Genomic DNA, 19,214 nt, shown 5'->3' with positions numbered 1-19,214 from the left:
GAATAATAGAGTTGATCACCCCTGAAGGCACCTCTACACTCTCTTTTATAATCCTTGGTCTTGACAAATAAGGAAATTTTAATAAAAAATTCCTTAATTCTTTTGTCATAAAAAAGAAAAATTATTTTAATTAAAAAATAATTTTCTTCTTTTAATAATAATGGCCGGCCACTTCTAATTCCCCAAAACAAGGAAAATTTAATTCACACAAGAATTAAAACTTCCTAATTTGTTTCTAGAAATTTATAAAAATTTCTCCAATAATTTTTATCCCTTCATGATTGGTTAATAAAAAGGAAATTTTATAAATTAAAATTCTTCTTCTAAACATGTGGATAATTTCCAAAAGGAAAGTTATCGCTAAAAATTAAAATCTCTTTTCAATCTACAAATAAGGAAAGATATCAAATCTTTTCTTAATCTTTTGTAGAAACTAATAAAAGAGAATATTTAATTTTTAAACTTCTCTTTTAAATTATTATCATGGTCAAAAAGTAAAGTTTTTCTTAAAAATAAAATCTCCTTTCAATCTATAAATAAGGAAAGATTTCAAATCTTTTCTTAATCTTCTGTAGAAAGCTTTAAAAGGAAAGATTTAATTTTTAAACTCTCTTTTAAAACTATGATATCCACATAAGAAATAATTTTAATAAAAAATCCTTTTTAATATGATGTGGCCGGCCACCTAAACTTGGGCTCCAAGCTATTGGCCGACCACCTTTAGGCTTGGCCGGCCCTAAGCTTGAGCTTCAAGCTTAGCTTGGCCGGCCCCTATTGGTTGGGTAAGAAGGTGGGTATGTGGTGGGTATAAATCTCTATATACAAGAGGCTACGATAGGGACCGAGAGGAGGAATTGGTTTTGGTCTCCCGATGAAATTAAGCTTCCCGTGTTCGCCCCGAACACACAACTTAATTCCATCAATAATAATTCATTCCACTAAAGAACTATTATTGAACTACCGCACCAATCCCAAATTACATTTTGGGCTTCTTCTTATTATGAGTGTGTTCGTCTCCCTGTGTTTAAGATGTCAAATGTCCACTAATTAAGCGAGTTACTGACAACTCATTTAATTAATATCTTAGTCCAAGAGTAGTACCACTCAACCTTATCGTCATGTCGGACTAAGTCCACCTGCAGGTTGTAACATGACAATCCTTATGTGCTCCTCTTGAGGACATGCTCAACCTAGATCACTAGGACACGCTTCCTTCTATAATCAACAATACACACTATAAGTGATATCATTTCCCAACTTATCGGGCTTATTGATTCATCGAACTAAATCTCACCCATTGATAAATTAAAGAAATAAATATCAAATATATGTGCTTGTTATTATATTAGGATTAAGAGCACACACTTCCATAATAACTGAGGTCTTTGTTTCTTTATAAAGTCAGTATAAAAGAAACGACCTCTAATGGTCCTACTCAATACACTCTAAGTGTACTAGTGTAATTATATAGTTAAGATAAACTAATACCTAATTACACTACGACCTTCCAATGGTTTGTTCCTTTCCATTATGGTCGTGAGTTACTGTTTATAATTTATAAGGTACTGATAACATGATCCTCTGTGTGTGACACCACACACCATGTTATCTACAATATAAATTAATTGAACAACTACATTTATCATAAATGTAGACATTTGACCAATGTGATTCTTATTTCTAGATAAATGTTTATACCAAAAGCTAGGCTTTTAGTATACACTCTAACAGGTAAGGCATTCTTTCATCTTGAGTCTTCAAATTTCTGTTTGATTCATGCTCACAATCTTATATGGTTGTTTTCTCCTTTTGTTTGATTCAAATTGAACACTTGTGTTGCATTTAAATGGATTAGGGTTAGGCAAAAATGTCATGTCAATGAGGGTTCCTCTCGGCAGCCTCAACCACCACCTTCCGAGGGTCGATTTCCATCCGAGGCTAGCCGACAACGCTTTGAGAATATCGATTTTCAGATGATGAGCTGTCGGTATCTCAATCGTTTGTACTTTACTAGGATTGCCCCCCGACATCATAGATCTTGGTGTGTATTATGGTTTAGACAAGTTGTTTTATTGCATGACTACGGTTTATCTCGATCTTTGTAAGGAATTCTATAATAATCTAAGTTCGTGTCAAACCGGGGGTCAAGCATATGTCACTACGGTCGGTAGGATGTCCATTGAGTTCACCCCTGATGTCTTGAGGTCTTTCTTAGGGTGTAGGCGGTCAGCTAGCCCATTCAAGTGTTTTCCTCAGATTGTTGAGCCCCTCACTGAGTCACTTTCCCATGTCTCCATCAATATGATTCATCAGCATTACTTTCATGCTCCTAGGGCTCCACTTAAGTGCATTTTTGATGCGACACGTATGTCAGCCCCTAGTTACATTTTCTATAAGGTGGTCATTGCCTGTCTCCTTCCTATAGTAACTAAAGGGCAAGCCAAAATTAGACTCCCTTATTTATTCATGATGTATGCTTTGGAGCAGCGTCTTGATATTGATATTGCCCTTCAGGTTTATGAGTCCATCATCCACTTCTCTAGACCGGTTCAAGGGAAGTTGTACATGCCTTTTTGTCACGTCTTAACATCGTTTTTCATAACCAAAGGGATCGATGTAACTAGGGGTGCATTGCATCAGTTGTCCAAAGACTTTGACCAGTTAAGGCCTTAACAGATCTCCTTAGCCCAGATTGAGCACCGTGAGGGTATCATGGTGTGGCGTCACCGACCTGGCCAGGATGATTCTGACTCAGATGATGATGTAGAGGAGGTTCCTGCCCTTGCTGCAGAGCCGACGCGTGCGTCCCTGCGGGAGCGAGTCTTTCACTTGGAGGAGTTTGTTCGTGAGGAGTTTCGGAGTGTCCGCCAACAGCAGACAGAGATGTTTGACATGATGCGGTGTTCGGATCTTGCTTACCAGGGTCCTCCTCCTCCTCCTTCTTCACATGATGATGCTTCTGCGTAGTGTCTATGTTTTGTTGGTTGGTGTCGAGTGCATTTTTGGCTCTGACTTGTTTCTTATCTATCACCTCGAACACCTTTGATGTTGTTCTCGGATGTTGTTATCTCTTTTGCCTATGTCTCTTGCGAACTTTGCATACCTATCTGTGTATGACTGTTATGTTTTTATGGTTGGTTAGTTTCTATTCATATGCGCCTGTGCTTACTTAGTTGATGCCTATTATTTTTTTTTCTGATTGGTTATTTGGGGGGTACCCTGTGTCTTTGGGCTTTGTTTTCTTTTAGTTAAAAGGCATGCTGGAATTGTTGCTTCCTCTATTTTTTGATGTTTGTCAAAGGGGGAGGATGAGACAAGTTTAATTTAGGAAGTTATTCTTTTTGATAGAGCATAGGTAAAGGGGGAGTTTGGAGTTTATGTTTCATAATTTAACGTTATGTGGTAGAGCATAGGTAAAGGGGATTTTGGATCTTATGCTTTATGATTACACTATGCTTACAACTTTAAATGCTCTATGCTTGCTTCATGATCCAAATACGTATACTTTATGATTACACTATGTTGAACTTTAAATGTTCAAGTTATGGATGTTATGTTTCATGTTTACATTATGTCTATTTTTTTATGTCTAACTTAAATGTATTTTCACACATCAATAAAGGGGGAGATTGTTGATACAATCGACTTAGGATTAATTGGACGATCATTGTTTTTTGATGTGTATGTCAAATAGTTTAAGTTAGGTTTTATATTGGTTTTAATATGTACTTAAGTGGTGCAGGAATTGGTAAAATTACACAAGCTTGGAAAGTCTTATCCTATGGCTCAGGTCTTTGAAGATTGGTGAAGGATGATGCATCCGAGAGACCACAGACAAGGAGCAACGGAGTGACGGGAAGTAAAACCTAAGGCAACGTGAAGGATGACACGAATAAGAGCTGTAGGCTTGAGTGCATCTGAGGGACAAGGGATGAGAAGGAAGGTTTCAAGGAAAACTCCGGAGAGGATGGGTAGGAGTGTGAAACATTTTGTTCACTCACAAATACCAGTCGACTATATGTTTTACCAGTCGACTGGTATAATACCGTTAAGATGATGACGCACAGAATCCTCGCGGATTTGAAAGAGAAAAGTAGCCGTTGCATGCTACCAGTCGACTGCATGTTTCATCAGTCGACTGGTATCGCGTTTTCCAACATTCTGTATTTAAGGTTAGAAGCTTGAGAGACAAAAGATAACTCATGCAAAAATACTGTTAAGCTCTCCAAGCAACCCCAAGTCTGAAAAACTCTCATTCTCTTCTTCCTAAGCTCATTCTAAATCTTGTGAGATGAAGAGATCATCTTGTAAAGGTTTCTCCACCTTAGTTCTTAGATCGAAAAGGAGAAGTTCTTAGTGAAGCTTGATTGGGTGTATGCGTGCCTTGGATTAGTCACCTCAAGGAGGTGGAGACCAAGTAAATCGAGGAGTTGGCCTTGTCTTTTTATTGTTTTTCAATTTCATTTCTTTTTGTGCTTCAGCTAACGAATTGTAGGTCACAAATTGGAAGAAAGGCTATTCACCCCCCGCTCTAGCCTAACGCAAAGATCCTATCAGTACTGACGCCTTTGACTTCAACTTTAGCATTATTTCTTACATATATCCATCTTGTGCCACAAGGAACTCGACGAAAATCTACAAACGCTTCATGATCTCTAGTCACATCGTTTATTTCTCCTAAGTCTACAATCCACACAAGATAAGATTCAGTTAGTAAAACAGTACTAGAGACACATATAATACTCACAAAAGCGTTAGTAAGTGCTACCATTTTAGGCTCAAGGCACTCACGAGCAAAATGACCAAATGCTTAGCAATTGTAGCACTTCATTTTGCTCTTATCTTTCTTTTTTTCCCAAATGTCTTACGCTTATTCTGTTGGTTTGGCTTAAAGTTGTTCTTTAAACCTTCCACAACATTCTTCCCTTTCTTATTTTTCTTCCAATTCTTAAAGATTTTAAAGCCCGAAGCTTTCTTGGAACTAGATTCAGACACAAAAGTACTTGCTATGGACTTAGCAGTACTAAGTCGCTCATCCTCAAGTTCAACATAGCTAGTAGCATTAGAGAAAGTCTTAATGCTATCATTGTGAGTCAGATTAACTTTCAGATACTCCCACTTGTCAAGAAGAGATCAAATCAAAGCTTGAACTTGTTGCTCATCAGAGAACATATGACCAGCTGATTTCAATTCACGTATCATGTTTGACATAGTTCGTAAATGGTGTTTGATGCTTTGGTCAGTTGGTTTCTTGTAAGTGTTAAACTTGATAGTCAATTGCCCCAGACATGTGACTGTAGTACCTCCGAACTTCTCTCTTAGGTACACCCAAATGTCATGAGCAGTAGGATGTTGCTCACATTCATGGATGAGATCATCAATTACAGAGCTAACTAAAATAGCATGAGTAGTGGAATCTTTCTTTTTCCATGCCTGGTAAGCTTCTTGATCTCTCCTCTGCTAAGAATTATTCCACACACTGGGATCCTGCATGATTTGGTTGATATCCTCTAAGCTTCTTGCTCATCAAGCACATGCCAAATCTTATGGCGTCAAGTATCATAGTTGTCACTATTCAGTTTGTCACCTTTGTTAAGATCAGTAATGATAAATTTTGATGCCATGGTCTATAATTTTAGAGGTGGTAACACAATAAACATATGTTAACAAACTTACCTCTAGATCTTTGGAGATATAATATGAGTCGATTATGGACATCCATTTAAGTGTTCTTGGGAAAGCATTTAGTGCATACCTTAGTGAATCTCGATTTGTTATCATTTCTCCAAGATTCATGAGTTTGGTGTTCAGCTCCTTTAGTTTGACGTGCAGTTGAGCAACCGACTCTCCTTCTTTCAGTAGAAGGTTCGTCAGTTGATTCCAAAGCAGGTCCCGCTTCGCGAGCTTGGCTTCGGAAGTCCCTTTGTGCAGCTCCAGGAATTTCTCCCAAAGTTCTTTTACCGATCCATAGGCACCAATTATGTTAACTTCCTGGGATGACAACACACTTAGGATGTGAAATTTCGCTTGTTCGTTGGCTATGAAGTCAGTTTGTTCCTTCTTTGTCTACAAATATTCTTCTTTTTCTTTTCCTTGTTGATCTTTTGGAGCTACAAAATTATATTTAATTATTAACAAAATTTTAAAATTAATTTTGAAAAATACCTCCATTTACTTTTTCCACATCGCGAACTCCTCCTTGAACTTTAGCAGGTAGATGCTTAGTCCGACCATCGTTTTGGTGCTTCGATCGGTAATTAGTTCTTCTGAGGTTATTGGGCTCTAATACCAATTGTTGGCGCAGCGAAAGTAAGCAAGAAGGGGTGAATTGCTTGAAATCAGAGTTAGAAAGATCTCTCGCTATTGCTTAGTAAGAATGCACAATTAAATTAAGCAAATATAGACTATTAACATTAAGGAAAAACTACTTAAAAAAAGTAGGTAAAAATGTCAGAATTTACTTAGTTACAACATAGGTGGTTGTTAATCTAAAGCGTTGAAAAGCTCACTAAAAATTTCTTCGTTGAAGGCAGAAAAGCCTTTTACACACGTTGACAGCTCAGAAAAGACTAGGAAAGTTAGTACAAAAATTGTTCTTCAAGTTGTGTTTAATTCCTACCTCCAGGGAGCTTTTTATAGTCTCCTGGGATAATGTTACCGTTCATTTTCGTTGCTCGGAAATGCCTCTAAGGAGGTCCAAGGTGCCTCCAGGAAGATAAGCTTTATCTTCTTCCAACGACAACCTAACGACTATTGAAGGCCCTTCTAACAAGATTGAGGATGTTTCCATAAAGGCTTGAGGGTGCCTCTAGAAAGGTTGGAGGAGCCTTCTATACAAAAGGTGTGAGGGCACCTCCAACCTTGTTGGAGGCGCCTTCCATAAGGCAGATCAGCTTCCAAGCTAATCTTCTTCGCGTGGGTGATGTTCCGGTTATCCAAAGTTGAGCTCACCCGAACCCAACTCCGATCTTCTCCTCGAACATACTTCCTCCCCGACTTTTTGTCCCTCGGATATCCCGCGCGCATCATTCTCGTCCGTCGATGTACTCTTCTGCAGCTTTTCGTCCCTCGGACGCACCGAGCCCAACGACTCACTACCTATATCATCCTTCTCACCCGTTGCGTCTTCCGCTCGACTTCTTGTATTCCTAAGTTCTTGCACACTTAGACACAAGGATTAAACTCAATATGACCTAACTTAACCCGTTAACCACATCAAAACGAACCTAGGGTACTTACAATATATTTGTAATTAAATCTATGATAATTTAACATAAGGCTTAGACTCAAAAGTTCACTAAGTTCTCAATCATAATGTTGCATTATAAATTTAATTTCAAACAAAATATCAATCAATTTTAGGTGAGAATCACTCAAATTCTTCTAGCCTAAAATTCCCACATAACTTGGAATATCTTAATAGATTTCAAATAAATATATGTAGACAAACATATATTAAAATAAACTAACATCAGAGTTTATTATTCATGCTTGTATTCAGACATAAATAAAACATAAATTACATTACATATAGCATATTATATTCATATGAAAAATTTAAAATAACATATATTAGAATCATTCATCATTCTAAATAAAATCTAATTTCTTTTCATTACACATGTGGGTTATCATATTGGTCATTCCTCTTGAAGCCTGTCTGATAGAGCGAACTATAAGAGACGAGCACCAAAAAAATTTATCCTCTTAGATAATGATTTTTTTTTTATCTCAAGATCAATGTCTTTCCTCCATCTCATAATCAATGAAGACTTTATTGTATCAAGACATATTGTCGATCCACTTTAGTTAAGTATTCAACAATTATGCTCTTCCAACGTCTAGACAGAGAATTTCGTAGAATTTGAACTATATCATCATTTTTTAAAATAATGACCCACATATATAAGATATAACTATTTCTCCTCCCAAACCTTAAGATGTTGAGGTATCGTGTGTATATGATCCATTTCATAATGCTTAAACCTATGCAAATTTACTATTCTTTCCGAGACACTTTGGAGTTTAGCTGCTCCCTGAAGATGCGAAGAGTTTGTTTAATTCTAGCCATATCTAGACTTTAAGAGAAAAAAAAATAGATGGAATACAAAACCAACATTAAATGTTTATTTAATCAAATAGCAAAAAACCTAATTAATTGAAATAGTAAATCATATATATATTTCACTATTATTACATCATGCAATATTTCATGGTTCAATAGAATATTATTACATATGTGAATCAAGAATTTCAATTAATTGTAACATGCTTTAATTTTAAAAAAAAACTTAAGTTTTTTTTTACCATTCCAATATGCTCTAATTGGAAAAATAAAATAAAATAAAATTTAACACCACCTATATTTTTTCCGCAAAACGTTGTAATTGAAAAAGAAAATAAAATTAAAAAAAACATGATTTTATTTTATTTCTCTTCCATTGCACATGTGTCAATTGGGAAAAATAATTAAAATGACAAAAAAACGTAAATGGTTTATTTCATTTCTCTGTTATTTCTAAACAAAGCCTAACATCCTGCCGACCATATTCTTTTTCTCCGTGACCAGCTGACGGTGCATCTTTCTGTCTCCGCAGCCATTCCGTGACCAGCCGGCGGCGACGGTCCGCTGTGACACGGTCCTCGTCGTCGGCTCAGGAGGAAACCGCGACACACAGCCGTGATTTCCAGACAACTCGCTCGACGCGTAGCCGGCGAGGGTTCGCGAGGGGCCGCTTGTCTCTGTGGCTCGGGACCACGGGTCGACATTGAACAGGTTCATTTAGGCACCCTATAAATTTCTTAGCAGAAGGAGTTCGAGAGTTTCAAAGTTTTTTTATTTTCTTGAACCCTTTCTGTTTCATAGCAAAGAAACAGGGCATCTTTTTGCAAGTAGTAATGGGAAAACACGTATATGAACATGTATATCATTCGAATTAACCCAAAAACATGTCAATGTATTCAAATTGAGTTAGAAATTCAACTAGTTACTGCTATGATACCAGTGACGGTTAATGAACTCGAAGAATCGAATAAAATATCATTTGATTTAGGATCTTTTCTTGTTGATTTACTAACCTTTCTTCCGGCGATTTGTCGGGTGGTATGTAGAGAAAAATGAAGTCTCAGTTCACCCTCCTTTCACTGCGTTTCCTTTCATATCTCCCTCTGTCCCGTGAAAGTAGCTTTTAGGGAGGTCATCGGAGAGGGGAAAAAAAAACATGGGTCAGTCCTCCGACTCATGTCGCCATCTTACAAATCAAATCTACGAACTGCCTTTGTAGGTCACAAACCAAATCTCTCAAGGTCTTGATGTTCTTTACTGATCCAAAAAACCAGCGGGCACCGGCCCCTTTTACATGGACCGGACGCACTCTCTGTTTAATGAAAGGAGAGTAGAAAAAAGCTTGACACATTATCTTGCCCTGTTAACTAAAGAGTCAACTACAGAAGGAGAGCAAAGAATGGAAAAAAATGTGAAAGGAGCCACTGTAGAGTCACCGAACATTGGGAGCTTGTAACAATGAATCAAGTGGAAGAAGATAAACAGAGGAAGAGACTATCAAACCCCTATCTATTTTTCATTTTCTAAGATTTCAAAAGTGGTTCCCGCATGAATAATGGGATATCATGAAGGGCATTTTTAAAAATTGAGAGGCGAGTTAGTAAAATTCAAATATCTTTGTGTTATATATATATATATATATATATAAAAGTATTATAATCTGATTAATTTTAATTTTTAGACAAACGGTTTGATCCTATATTCTGTCATTCCGTCCCTTAGATAAATTTGAAAAGGTAAAATAGCTTTTGATAAATGCATCCATTCGAGAATATATGAAATCTAAGGACATCTGCAATGGGAGGTTTATAACATGTAATATATGCTATAAATCTCTCAATATAAATCTCTCTTTCATTATATAAGTAGGGCTTATAATTTTTTTATAAATCTGTATTAAAATCTTGGGACCAGATTTATAAAAAAAATAATGGAAAGAGAATAGAGAGAAAATTTTAAAAGAAATGAAATTTTTAAAAGAGAGAGATTTTATGATAATAAAGAATGATTTTTTAAAAAATAAAATTTTTAATTTTAGATGTAACAATGATGTGACATATTATAAAAAAAAAATTTAAAGACTACGGATGCCCTGATGCCATTTAGTTGCAATCCCCGTACAACTAATTACCGAACGAATCAGGCACCGTGAAAAACCTCTTCATTTTCTACCCACACGCTCGTTCCTTTGTATTGTAACGCCACTGGGCCCCACGGATACTGACGTGTCAAAATTTACTGTGGTGTGTTTTCTCAGTTCGAGTAGCAATTATTTGAAACCGCACACATAAATTTGACTCGCGAGATGCTTACCTTTAATTTGTAACTTTTCTTTTTAACACTCGATGTCCCGCCTTCGGACCTTTTGAATCCTCGATCTGATCCACGATACTTTTTTTTACGAATGACCCAGCAATTTTACATTTCAGATTTACATCCAGTTAAAAGAAAATGTACAGTAGACGTGCCCTCATGGGTAAATTATATGGATGATTATTTTAATAACTTTTACTATCAATTTTCAACGATATAAAATAGTCTTTGTTTGGAGGATATATGGACCCACCACCATATCAGTCCGCGGAATGGTAGATGACGCGGGTTAATTTGGGATATTTTGTTCGGAAAAATAATTTCGTGCGAATGACGAAAAAAATTGTGCGGTATAAAGAAGGTTCGATTCCCGTCAAAATGGGAGGCGGAGAGAAGAGGCGCGGCGAGACCTATCGCATCAGGCAGTATCGCTTCTGCCGATTTCTCGCGAGTCCGGTTCGCTCTCCGTCGCCGGCGATCCGAGTTGGCTCGCGGGAAGGAGGGCAGGAGTTTTCTTCCAGATACAACGCCGGTGCCGTGGGAAAAAAGCGTGGAAAGGGAGAGCTCAAATCGGGGGAGTTGATCTTCGGATCGGGATATGGACGGGCAAGGCATCGGAGGCGGTTCGACTCGGAGGAGCATATCGGGGACCAGCAATCTGGGGAGGAAGAAGGCTCCGGAGAACGGCCTGGACGCTGCCCGGCGGAATTCCATATCTCGACCCCCGTACGTTTCTTGTTCCCTCTCTTAGATCTAGATTTCTTCTTGGTCGATTCTGTTTTCAATTGATTTCATCGTCTATTAGTCGGTGTTTAATGTTTATCGATGAATTTCGTCGTCTAGTTTTGGTTTTGTTTGTGCTTGATGATGTTGATTTTTTTTTTTTCATGAGCTGGGATTATATGATTATTGTGTTGGAGAAAAAAGTTCTTTGGTTGCAGTTGTTGTTGTACAGTCTCTTCCGCAAGTCATTATTTTTTTCAACTCGATGCTAAATGATTAGAACGAGGTCCCTTTGTCCGTGCATTGAAGTTTCAAGTTTATATGCCTATTTCATCTTCAAATTACTAGGAATTAGTGAAAAATATGCTTTTCAATTTTAATTGATAAATGTAAAGAGCAAAACGGCAAACGCCATTTAAAGCATAAATGGTGAGCCACTAGTTATTGAAAATTTCTAGCTCCTAAGTGAAAGATTATTCTGATATACCAAAAGCTAACATATTCATGCCTATGGTAAGGCCTTATGAAATGATCAGCCTATACTGCCTCAGTATATGGACATAATTTTTATGATAAAAAATGTGCTAACATCAGACAAGAAACTCTCAGAATCAGTTTCTGTATAAAAGGAACACTTTGCCATTATTAAACACGTGCAATGACTTGCTTCTAATGTTTTGCAAACTGTAGGAAACAACCAAAATTAAAACATCACTACTCTGGTCCAGTGTGTTACTTTTTTTGGCATGAAAGTGTAAAGAGTACTTTTGGCCAAGTAGACAAATTGTTTACAAGATTGGAAGTCTTCATCTAAAATATGTTTCCATCACAAGGCAGTTTTCTTATTGGTGTGTATTAAAACTGAAATATATGATTAAAAATATACATAAGAAGGTGAGAGTTAGGCTATAATATAACTATTATAGTTAAACTAAAGAGAGACAATCATAGAATGCTAATGGGATGCTACTGAGGGACTCTTATGGTATCGGTTAACACTAGAATTGCATTCACACAATTTCCTAGAACCAACAGAACCAAATATTTTTCCTGTGTGGCATTGGTTCAGTAGCTCATGTAACCAAGGAATTGGCCCACATAATTTATAAAGTTTGGAAGGCATGCTAAAACTGGAGCAATCCAAAACCAACCAAAGGCTACAAACAGGTGATGTGATAGAAGATGGTTCACATATTCTGGAGCACTATGTCATAGTGGGGTTTTTTTGTACTTATTTAAGCTTCTTCATGGAAAAAAACTGAAATAACATTTCGCAATTGTTTGGAGCACACCAATATGTTTTCTCCATGAAACATCAACCTCAAGCTTAGCAAGGAGTAGGAAGAATGTGTCGGTTATACGTTCTCTTTCAATGAGCCAGTGCAGTTCATCATTAGAGGAGATACCAAGTGGCCGAGTGTCTCAATGCAACTGTAGTAGCTTAACTAAAGGAACTCAATGATCAGAGATAATCTCTCAGTTATTGCTAAGACTTGATAACCCGTTGCATCTGGCACCTCAATGTTAGAGCAATTGAGTAATCCTATAACCAGGACTGTAGTGAGCCACCCATTTTATTCTTCCAAAAAAAATTATCGTGCCATCTCCCAACTTACATCAGCAAGTAGTGGTCACCTGCCCTCTCACAAGAATGAGTTATTGACAATCCATGGCCTTCTTGAATTAGGAGTTGTGATTAAATATTATTGGGAATGGAAGGATTTTCCAAAGATATAAAACAGGTTTATGTAAATTGCAAGTTTATCACCCATCACAATTTCCCAAGGAGGGAAAGGTTCACACTTGGAGGTCAATTACTTGTGATCCATTTTCCTCTTTAGATGGTATTAACTGAAATCTGATTACTTTGCATTTGATCCCTATGGTTTTGTGAGATCCAGACAGAGCCTTGCTAGCCCATGGATCTTTGTATAACTCAACATGGAAGTTTGAGAACATGCAGATGGTAAAGAGCTAATGCCGAGAAGATGCTGCTAAACGGTTCCTCTTTTCCAGATATGGAGAAGAATCTTGCTTTGCAACTGGTCAACATTGAATAAAAGAAAAATATTTGATTTTTATCAATTCAAGTAGGCTAGGTAGAAGCCCCAATCACATATTAACAGATGCACTTTTATATGTTGAATTAGTTTCTTCCTTGCACTACCATATCACACTATCGAAATACATTCCAAATCTTAATAATACAAATTAGGTAATTAATTTTTAAAAGTTTTAAGATCTATAAGATCTTAATAGTAGGTTCGAATCCCCAAGGGAACATTCCCTTGGAGAATAAAATCCCTCCTACCTAGAGAGGTCGCTTGGTCACCATGATTTACTCTCTTCATTTCGTTGTGGGGCCGGCTATGAGGGGCGCTTGGGGGTGAGTGAGTCACCTTTGCTACATTAATGGTAGGTTCTCCGCTTTAGTAGAGTATCTCTAAATGAAATTTCTAAGATAACAATTGGTTTATTTTAGAATATTTGGGAAATTTTCAATAGAAATTTTATTTAATTTGGCAAAATGCAAACAAGGGAATTCTTTTTTAAAAAAATTTAAGAGTTGTGACATTATTTAGGTAGGCTTTGCTCTTTAGGAGAATTTTGTGATTGAGGAATATTATGGTAGAAATTTTACTTAATTTGGTTTATTTTCTTAATTGTAATTTAATTTATTCTTGGTTTGATTGGGTCCTTTTGGTTATAGAAATATTCCCCCCTCGTATGCGGTTTGTTTTAAATTTTGTTTGGTTTGAATTTTGATTCAATTTTTTTTTCGTAATAGTATTTCTCTTTATGAGTTTTCACTTTCTGCATAAGTTTGTTTATTTTTTTGTTCGAGATACTTATCCCTCATGCTAGGTCAATTTTCCCAATTTCGTGTGACTTCTGTTTTGATTTTGGTGCTGCATCAGCTAACTATTATATCACAATCCTCCCAACTGGTCTACTACCATCATTATTCTTGAAGATATTATTGAAGAAATTTTTGTAGACCATCCAAATAGTATGCTTCTATATGCTTTTCGTATAAGATAGTCTTCGATGTTCTTGTGTATTCCTAGTAGAATATTTAATTTCTCTACTTTTGTATACCAAAATTTTTTAGAAAAAGAGTAGCATCTTTTAACTCAAGGGTCTATGATTTATTGATGTTCTTGATTGTACAAGTAAATGAAAACAAGAAGTGGATTTTACATATGCACATGGGGCAACAATGTTTCTTTTTATACTCCAAATCTGGATCATCAATAACAATTTACCTTTTCCTCTATTCTGAAGGTGAAACAGAATGTGCTAACAAGATTTATTTTCCATCATCAGTAAAATTTGTTACAAAATGTTTCATTCTACGAAGCATTTCATGTATCTTAAAGAAAATTTGAGACATTCACATAAAAAATATGCACTGTACTTATTATTTTAATTTTAATAATCTTTTCTGTCAGTTGATAAGTTAACTAACTATGAATATTATGTTTACATAATTTTGCAATGAAATGTTGATATAATTTTTACATTGTTTTTGAAATTTGAACCTGATTAAACAGAACTATGAGCGGAGAGAGAACAGTGAAGAGATTACGTTTGTCTAAGGCTTTGACTATCCCTGAAAGTACAACTGTGTATGAAGCTTGCCGTAGGATGGCTTTACGAAGGGTTGATGCTGTCCTGTTGACAGATTCAAATGCACTACTTTGCGGAATTCTTACAGACAAGGTTCATCTATTTTCAGCATGAGTTTTAGAAAACCAAGGCAATATATCAGAGTTCATATTATTGCTTACTTTTTTATTTTGTTTTCTTTTCTGAAGGATATTACCACAAGAGTCATTGCTAAGGAGCTGAAACTTGAGGAAATTCCAGTGTCAAAAGTAATGACTAGAAACCCAATGTTTGTTCTTTCTGACACACTTGCTGTGGAAGCTTTACAGAAGATGGTACAAGGTGTGTGATCCTCAAAATTTGGCTAGCACCTCCGATGTTCTAATGTTGAAATCCTTTTGAGTACAATTTCAACCTTGCTACTTGTAGGAAAGTTCAGGCATTTGCCAGTTGTAGAAAATGGTGAAGTCATTGCTTTGCTTGACATTGCAAAATGTCTATACGATGCAATAGCAAGAATGGAGAGGGCTGCTGAAAAGGGTAAGGCCATTGCAGCTGCAGTTGAAGGGGTAGAAAAGCACTGGGGGACTACTACCACTGGTGTGTAGTTTCAATTGCTTATAGACAATTGGATATTTGTCTTGTCATAGGTGGTTTCAAATAAGTTCCTTCTCATATGCTATTCCTCAAAAAAAAAAAAAAGATGTGTTTATTACTTTTTAATAAATCTGTTATATTCAGGTCCCAATACATTTATTGAAACACTTCGAGAGCGGATGTTTAAGCCATCCTTGTCAACCATCCTTCAAGAGAATTCAAAGTAGGTAATATTCTCTTTTAAAATTGCATTCTTATGTAAGGAAAAGTGACATTCATTTGCAAGTAGCCTAGTGGTATATGTGTTGAAGAAGATGTAATGTTATCGTTAACTAATGGTGGAATCTTTTTCTAGGACTGTTACCATCGCACCAACTGATTCAGTGTTAACTGCAGCCAAGAAGATGCTTGAGTTCAAAATAAGTTCGGCTGTTGTAACAATTGAAAATAAACCTGGGGGAATTCTGACGTATGATGTTATCAATCTTATCTTGAACATTCTTGTTTGGTTGTGTGTTTTTTCTGAATTTGATTTTTTTTCTTTCTTTTTTATCAGTTCAAGAGACATTTTAATGCGTGTAGTTACCCAGAATCTTTCACCAGAATCTACTCCTGTGGAAAAGGTATCTTATTGGTCACATGTTTTTTTTTCTTGTTTTTGGTTTTCATAAGTTTCTATTGCTTGTGACTATTTTTTTGTTTTTTTCTTTGGCTACACCATTCTCTCTCTGTCCTCTATTTGGCTATTTGGAGTCATCTTTTTTTCCTAAAATATGCTTAGTGCAATTCCAAAATATCCATAATACCTAGTACTAAGGAAATCTGCTAAAGTCGTACTTAGCTAATTTTCTAATCTTTATCTTTAGGTCATGACTCCAAATCCTGAATGTGCAAGGGTTGACACAGCAATTCTTGATGCTCTTCATACAATGCATGATGGGAAATTTTTACATTTACCTGTTGTTGATAAAGGTAAATTACCCGTGTGAAAATCAAATATTGTCTTATTCCTTGATTTTGACTGGTTTAGTTTGTCTCCTTGAACAGACGGGAACATTGTTGCAGTTATTGATGTTATTCATATTGCCCATGCTGCAATAGCCACTGTAAGTTATTTATCGACCTTTTTGAGATATTCTTTTTTTGTTTTTTCTATTATATTTGACTACTTAATTGCTGAACTTTTTTAAACAAACAGGGGTGAGATATCACTTTTCAACATCTACTTAAATGCCAGGCTCCTCCAATCCTATTCCCTCTTATTTTCTTGGTCGATAAATAAATCATGGTTATCTTTGGCTGTGATTGTTCTCATGGATGACTGTAGTGGGTTCTTCACTGCCTTGACAAAGACCAAGTTCAATTTTTTTTCCCTGATCAAATGTTATACTGTGGTCTTAGTCATTTAAACAAACCAAGTTCAATTTTTTCCCCTGATCAAGTTTTAGTTGCTGGATTAGAATTTCATCGTTGCTTGATTAGACTTTCATAGGTCAAACTATATCTGAGTTCTGCCGAACCTGTTATTTACATTTCTAATCATAATATTTGTCAAAGTTTGTCTAAATCAGCAATAAATTACTTGGGTAGAAAACTCATTTAGTAAATAGGCAACCATCATCAATGTTCTTCTGAAAATTTGGTGAATGGTTTTCTGTTTCAAACTAGCCATGATTCTCATAATTGTCTCTTCATGAAACCTGAGCACGGTGGTTCTTAAATGTGTTTGAATGCTTTGATGTCTCACCAACCTATTGTCAAGGTGGTCCACTATTTTTATTCAACAAAAACAACAATCCAGCCTTATCCCACTAGGTGGGATCGGCTTTCCACTATTTTCATTCAAAGAATCTAAATATAGATTACAATTTCTTGAATGGAAATGAATATTGAATTTTAGTTCCGTAGTCTATGGATGATTAGCTTAACTTCTTTGCTTAACTCTTTTAAGTAGCAGCTTAACAGCCTTAAACCCCAGCTGGATTATTGGAAATGTTTCATTAGTTAGCTAGACGTTTATACAGGATGTGGCACTTTCTTTATTGTCTTGCCTCTATATCTTCCAAACTGCTCCTGATATGATTTTCATTGAGATAAGGCTTGGCTGTTGTTGTTTTCCTATATTCTAATCATCTTTGTAGGCTGGAAGCACAGGTGCAGCAAACGAAAGTGCAAGTGCCATGATGCATAAATTCTGGGATTCTGCTTTGTCTCTAGGACCTTTGGATGACGAAGATGATTCTAGAAGGTTTGCTTCATGTTCTTTATTGTACCCATATCAATTCCTCATCATAGCTCACACTATGCCTGTAATGCAGTGAAGGATCTTTGAAACTTGCATCAGATGCTGGGGATACAGTTAGATCGTCTGCTTTCTACCCGCCTTCAGGCTTGTCAACAACATTCGGCTTTAAGCTCCAGGATAAACAGGGAAGAATGCATAGATTTAACTGCGGTAAGCAATATGATCAAAATTTAAGAAACAGATTCACTACTGGAAACTCTATACTGAACCTGACGCTTACTGCAGAAACACAGAGCTTGACAGACCTTATAACTTGCATACTCCAGAGGGTTGGTGGTGATATCGATAAAAACCATCTCCCACAGATACTGGTATCTTCTTTACCCATTAGCTTATCGTAGCACTCAGGCATATTTATCAATGAGATCTTATCCGTGATGATCTCTACCTAGTACGAAGATGAGGACCACGATAAAGTTATTCTTGCATCAGATAGCGACCTTGTGGCAGCAGTGGACCATGCTAGACAAGCTGGTTGGAAGGTAAAATGATGATCTTAAGTTAATCCATCATACTGACATCCACAATTTACTTTGGGATTGCTATTTTAAGCTTATCCAGCCACTGGCACTTTGTTATAGTGAATACTTGAGTTATTTGTTATAATTCTGAAACTTTCTTTCTGCTCTAATTTTTTATTTGAAGGTAAACAAGCTGTGAGGATAACTATTATAGGAGTAAAAGTCGCATGACACAGCATATAATCCGTACCCTCCTGATCTAGAAATTGAAACTTTAGGCATAAAACAATATTTTGGAACTTGATATTAAGACTAACATGCCATCTTCTCACCGGAAGCTCCTGTCTTTATTGCAGAGTTTGAGGTTGCATTTGGATTACACCGGTATGGGCGGGAGGAAGAAAGGTCGAGGTGGATCAGCAACTGGGAATTTGGAGTATGCACAGAAGGATGCCTGGGCAAGCGCATACAGCACGGTGGCTGCTGGAGCAGCATTAATTGCAGGTATCGGAGTCATGGCCTATTTGAAAAGGTCAGCATCGTAGATTAAACACTAAACGTCAGGATCAATTATAAACGACATTCTCTTGTACGAATTCAAGAAATAGGAAGAGCCATTGAATAAAAGTACTACGAGACACGTATTGTAATTATTTATCCTGCAGACGGGGGAAGTATTTTAGGATCGGCGTTACAAGTTCAGCTGTTTTTACCCCTTTTTTTTTTCCTCTGGGAATATACATGTATTGTACACGTTTTGCAATTATAAACAACATTCTCTTTCTTTTATAAATATGAAAAATAAAGATGTGTTCGTCAATTCATTATTTCGTTATTTAAAATATGGATGTTAATGGTTGGCAAAGTTGGTAAACTAGCTAGACGCCATGCTCAACTTAGTCCATGCGAGTTTGCATGACCAACCGGACACGATCTCAGAACGGTGCATTGTGTTCGATTCGATCCTTGTTCAGGCCATGGTGAACATGGCATATGCCTGTTTCTAGCTAGGTTCTTTCACTTTTATTCGTTCAAAGATCAAAATATTAATTTGTCATTTGTCTTCAAATTATCAAATTACTTGTAAAAAGTGAAAAAAATTGAGCTTATTTCTTTTTATTTTTCCACTAACCCGTCGAGT

The 19,214-nt window shown here is 36.4% G+C and overlaps 1 protein-coding gene across 1 annotated transcript; it reads left to right on the top strand.

Annotated features, from left to right (window-relative positions):
• Positions 1 to 10,706: 10,706 nt before the first annotated feature.
• On the top strand, positions 10,707 to 18,893 carry LOC121992351 (CBS domain-containing protein CBSCBSPB1-like). Its single transcript, XM_042546657.1, has 14 exons — positions 10,707 to 11,104; positions 14,656 to 14,824; positions 14,920 to 15,052; positions 15,140 to 15,310; positions 15,452 to 15,530; positions 15,663 to 15,776; positions 15,864 to 15,930; positions 16,174 to 16,279; positions 16,355 to 16,413; positions 17,449 to 17,555; positions 17,626 to 17,762; positions 17,838 to 17,923; positions 18,005 to 18,094; positions 18,430 to 18,893. Exons 1-14 carry the CDS (start codon positions 10,977 to 10,979, stop codon positions 18,616 to 18,618), a joined length of 1,635 nt encoding a protein of 544 aa, XP_042402591.1. The 5' UTR covers positions 10,707 to 10,976; the 3' UTR covers positions 18,619 to 18,893.
• Positions 18,894 to 19,214: the final 321 nt, after the last annotated feature.

Source organism: Zingiber officinale, chromosome 6B, assembly GCF_018446385.1.
Source record: "Zingiber officinale cultivar Zhangliang chromosome 6B, Zo_v1.1, whole genome shotgun sequence".
In the NCBI taxonomy this organism is placed as follows: Eukaryota; Viridiplantae; Streptophyta; class Magnoliopsida; order Zingiberales; family Zingiberaceae; genus Zingiber; species Zingiber officinale.
Note: the sequence above shows the minus strand (reverse complement) of the source record. Positions and strands in the feature narration are given on the sequence as shown.

What these genes read in the sequence shown, in the direction of transcription:
- LOC121992351 (XM_042546657.1), top strand. Translation starts at nt 10,977, where the DNA reads ATGGACGGGCAAGGCATCGGAGGCGGTTCGACTCGGAGGAGCATATCG. An exon ending in TTTACAGAAGATGGTACAAG is followed by an intron (nt 15,053 to 15,139) that starts GTGTGTGATCCT and finishes TGCTACTTGTAG; the next exon opens with GAAAGTTCAGGCATTTGCCA. An exon ending in ACCATCTCCCACAGATACTG is followed by an intron (nt 17,924 to 18,004) that starts GTATCTTCTTTA and finishes ATCTCTACCTAG; the next exon opens with TACGAAGATGAGGACCACGA.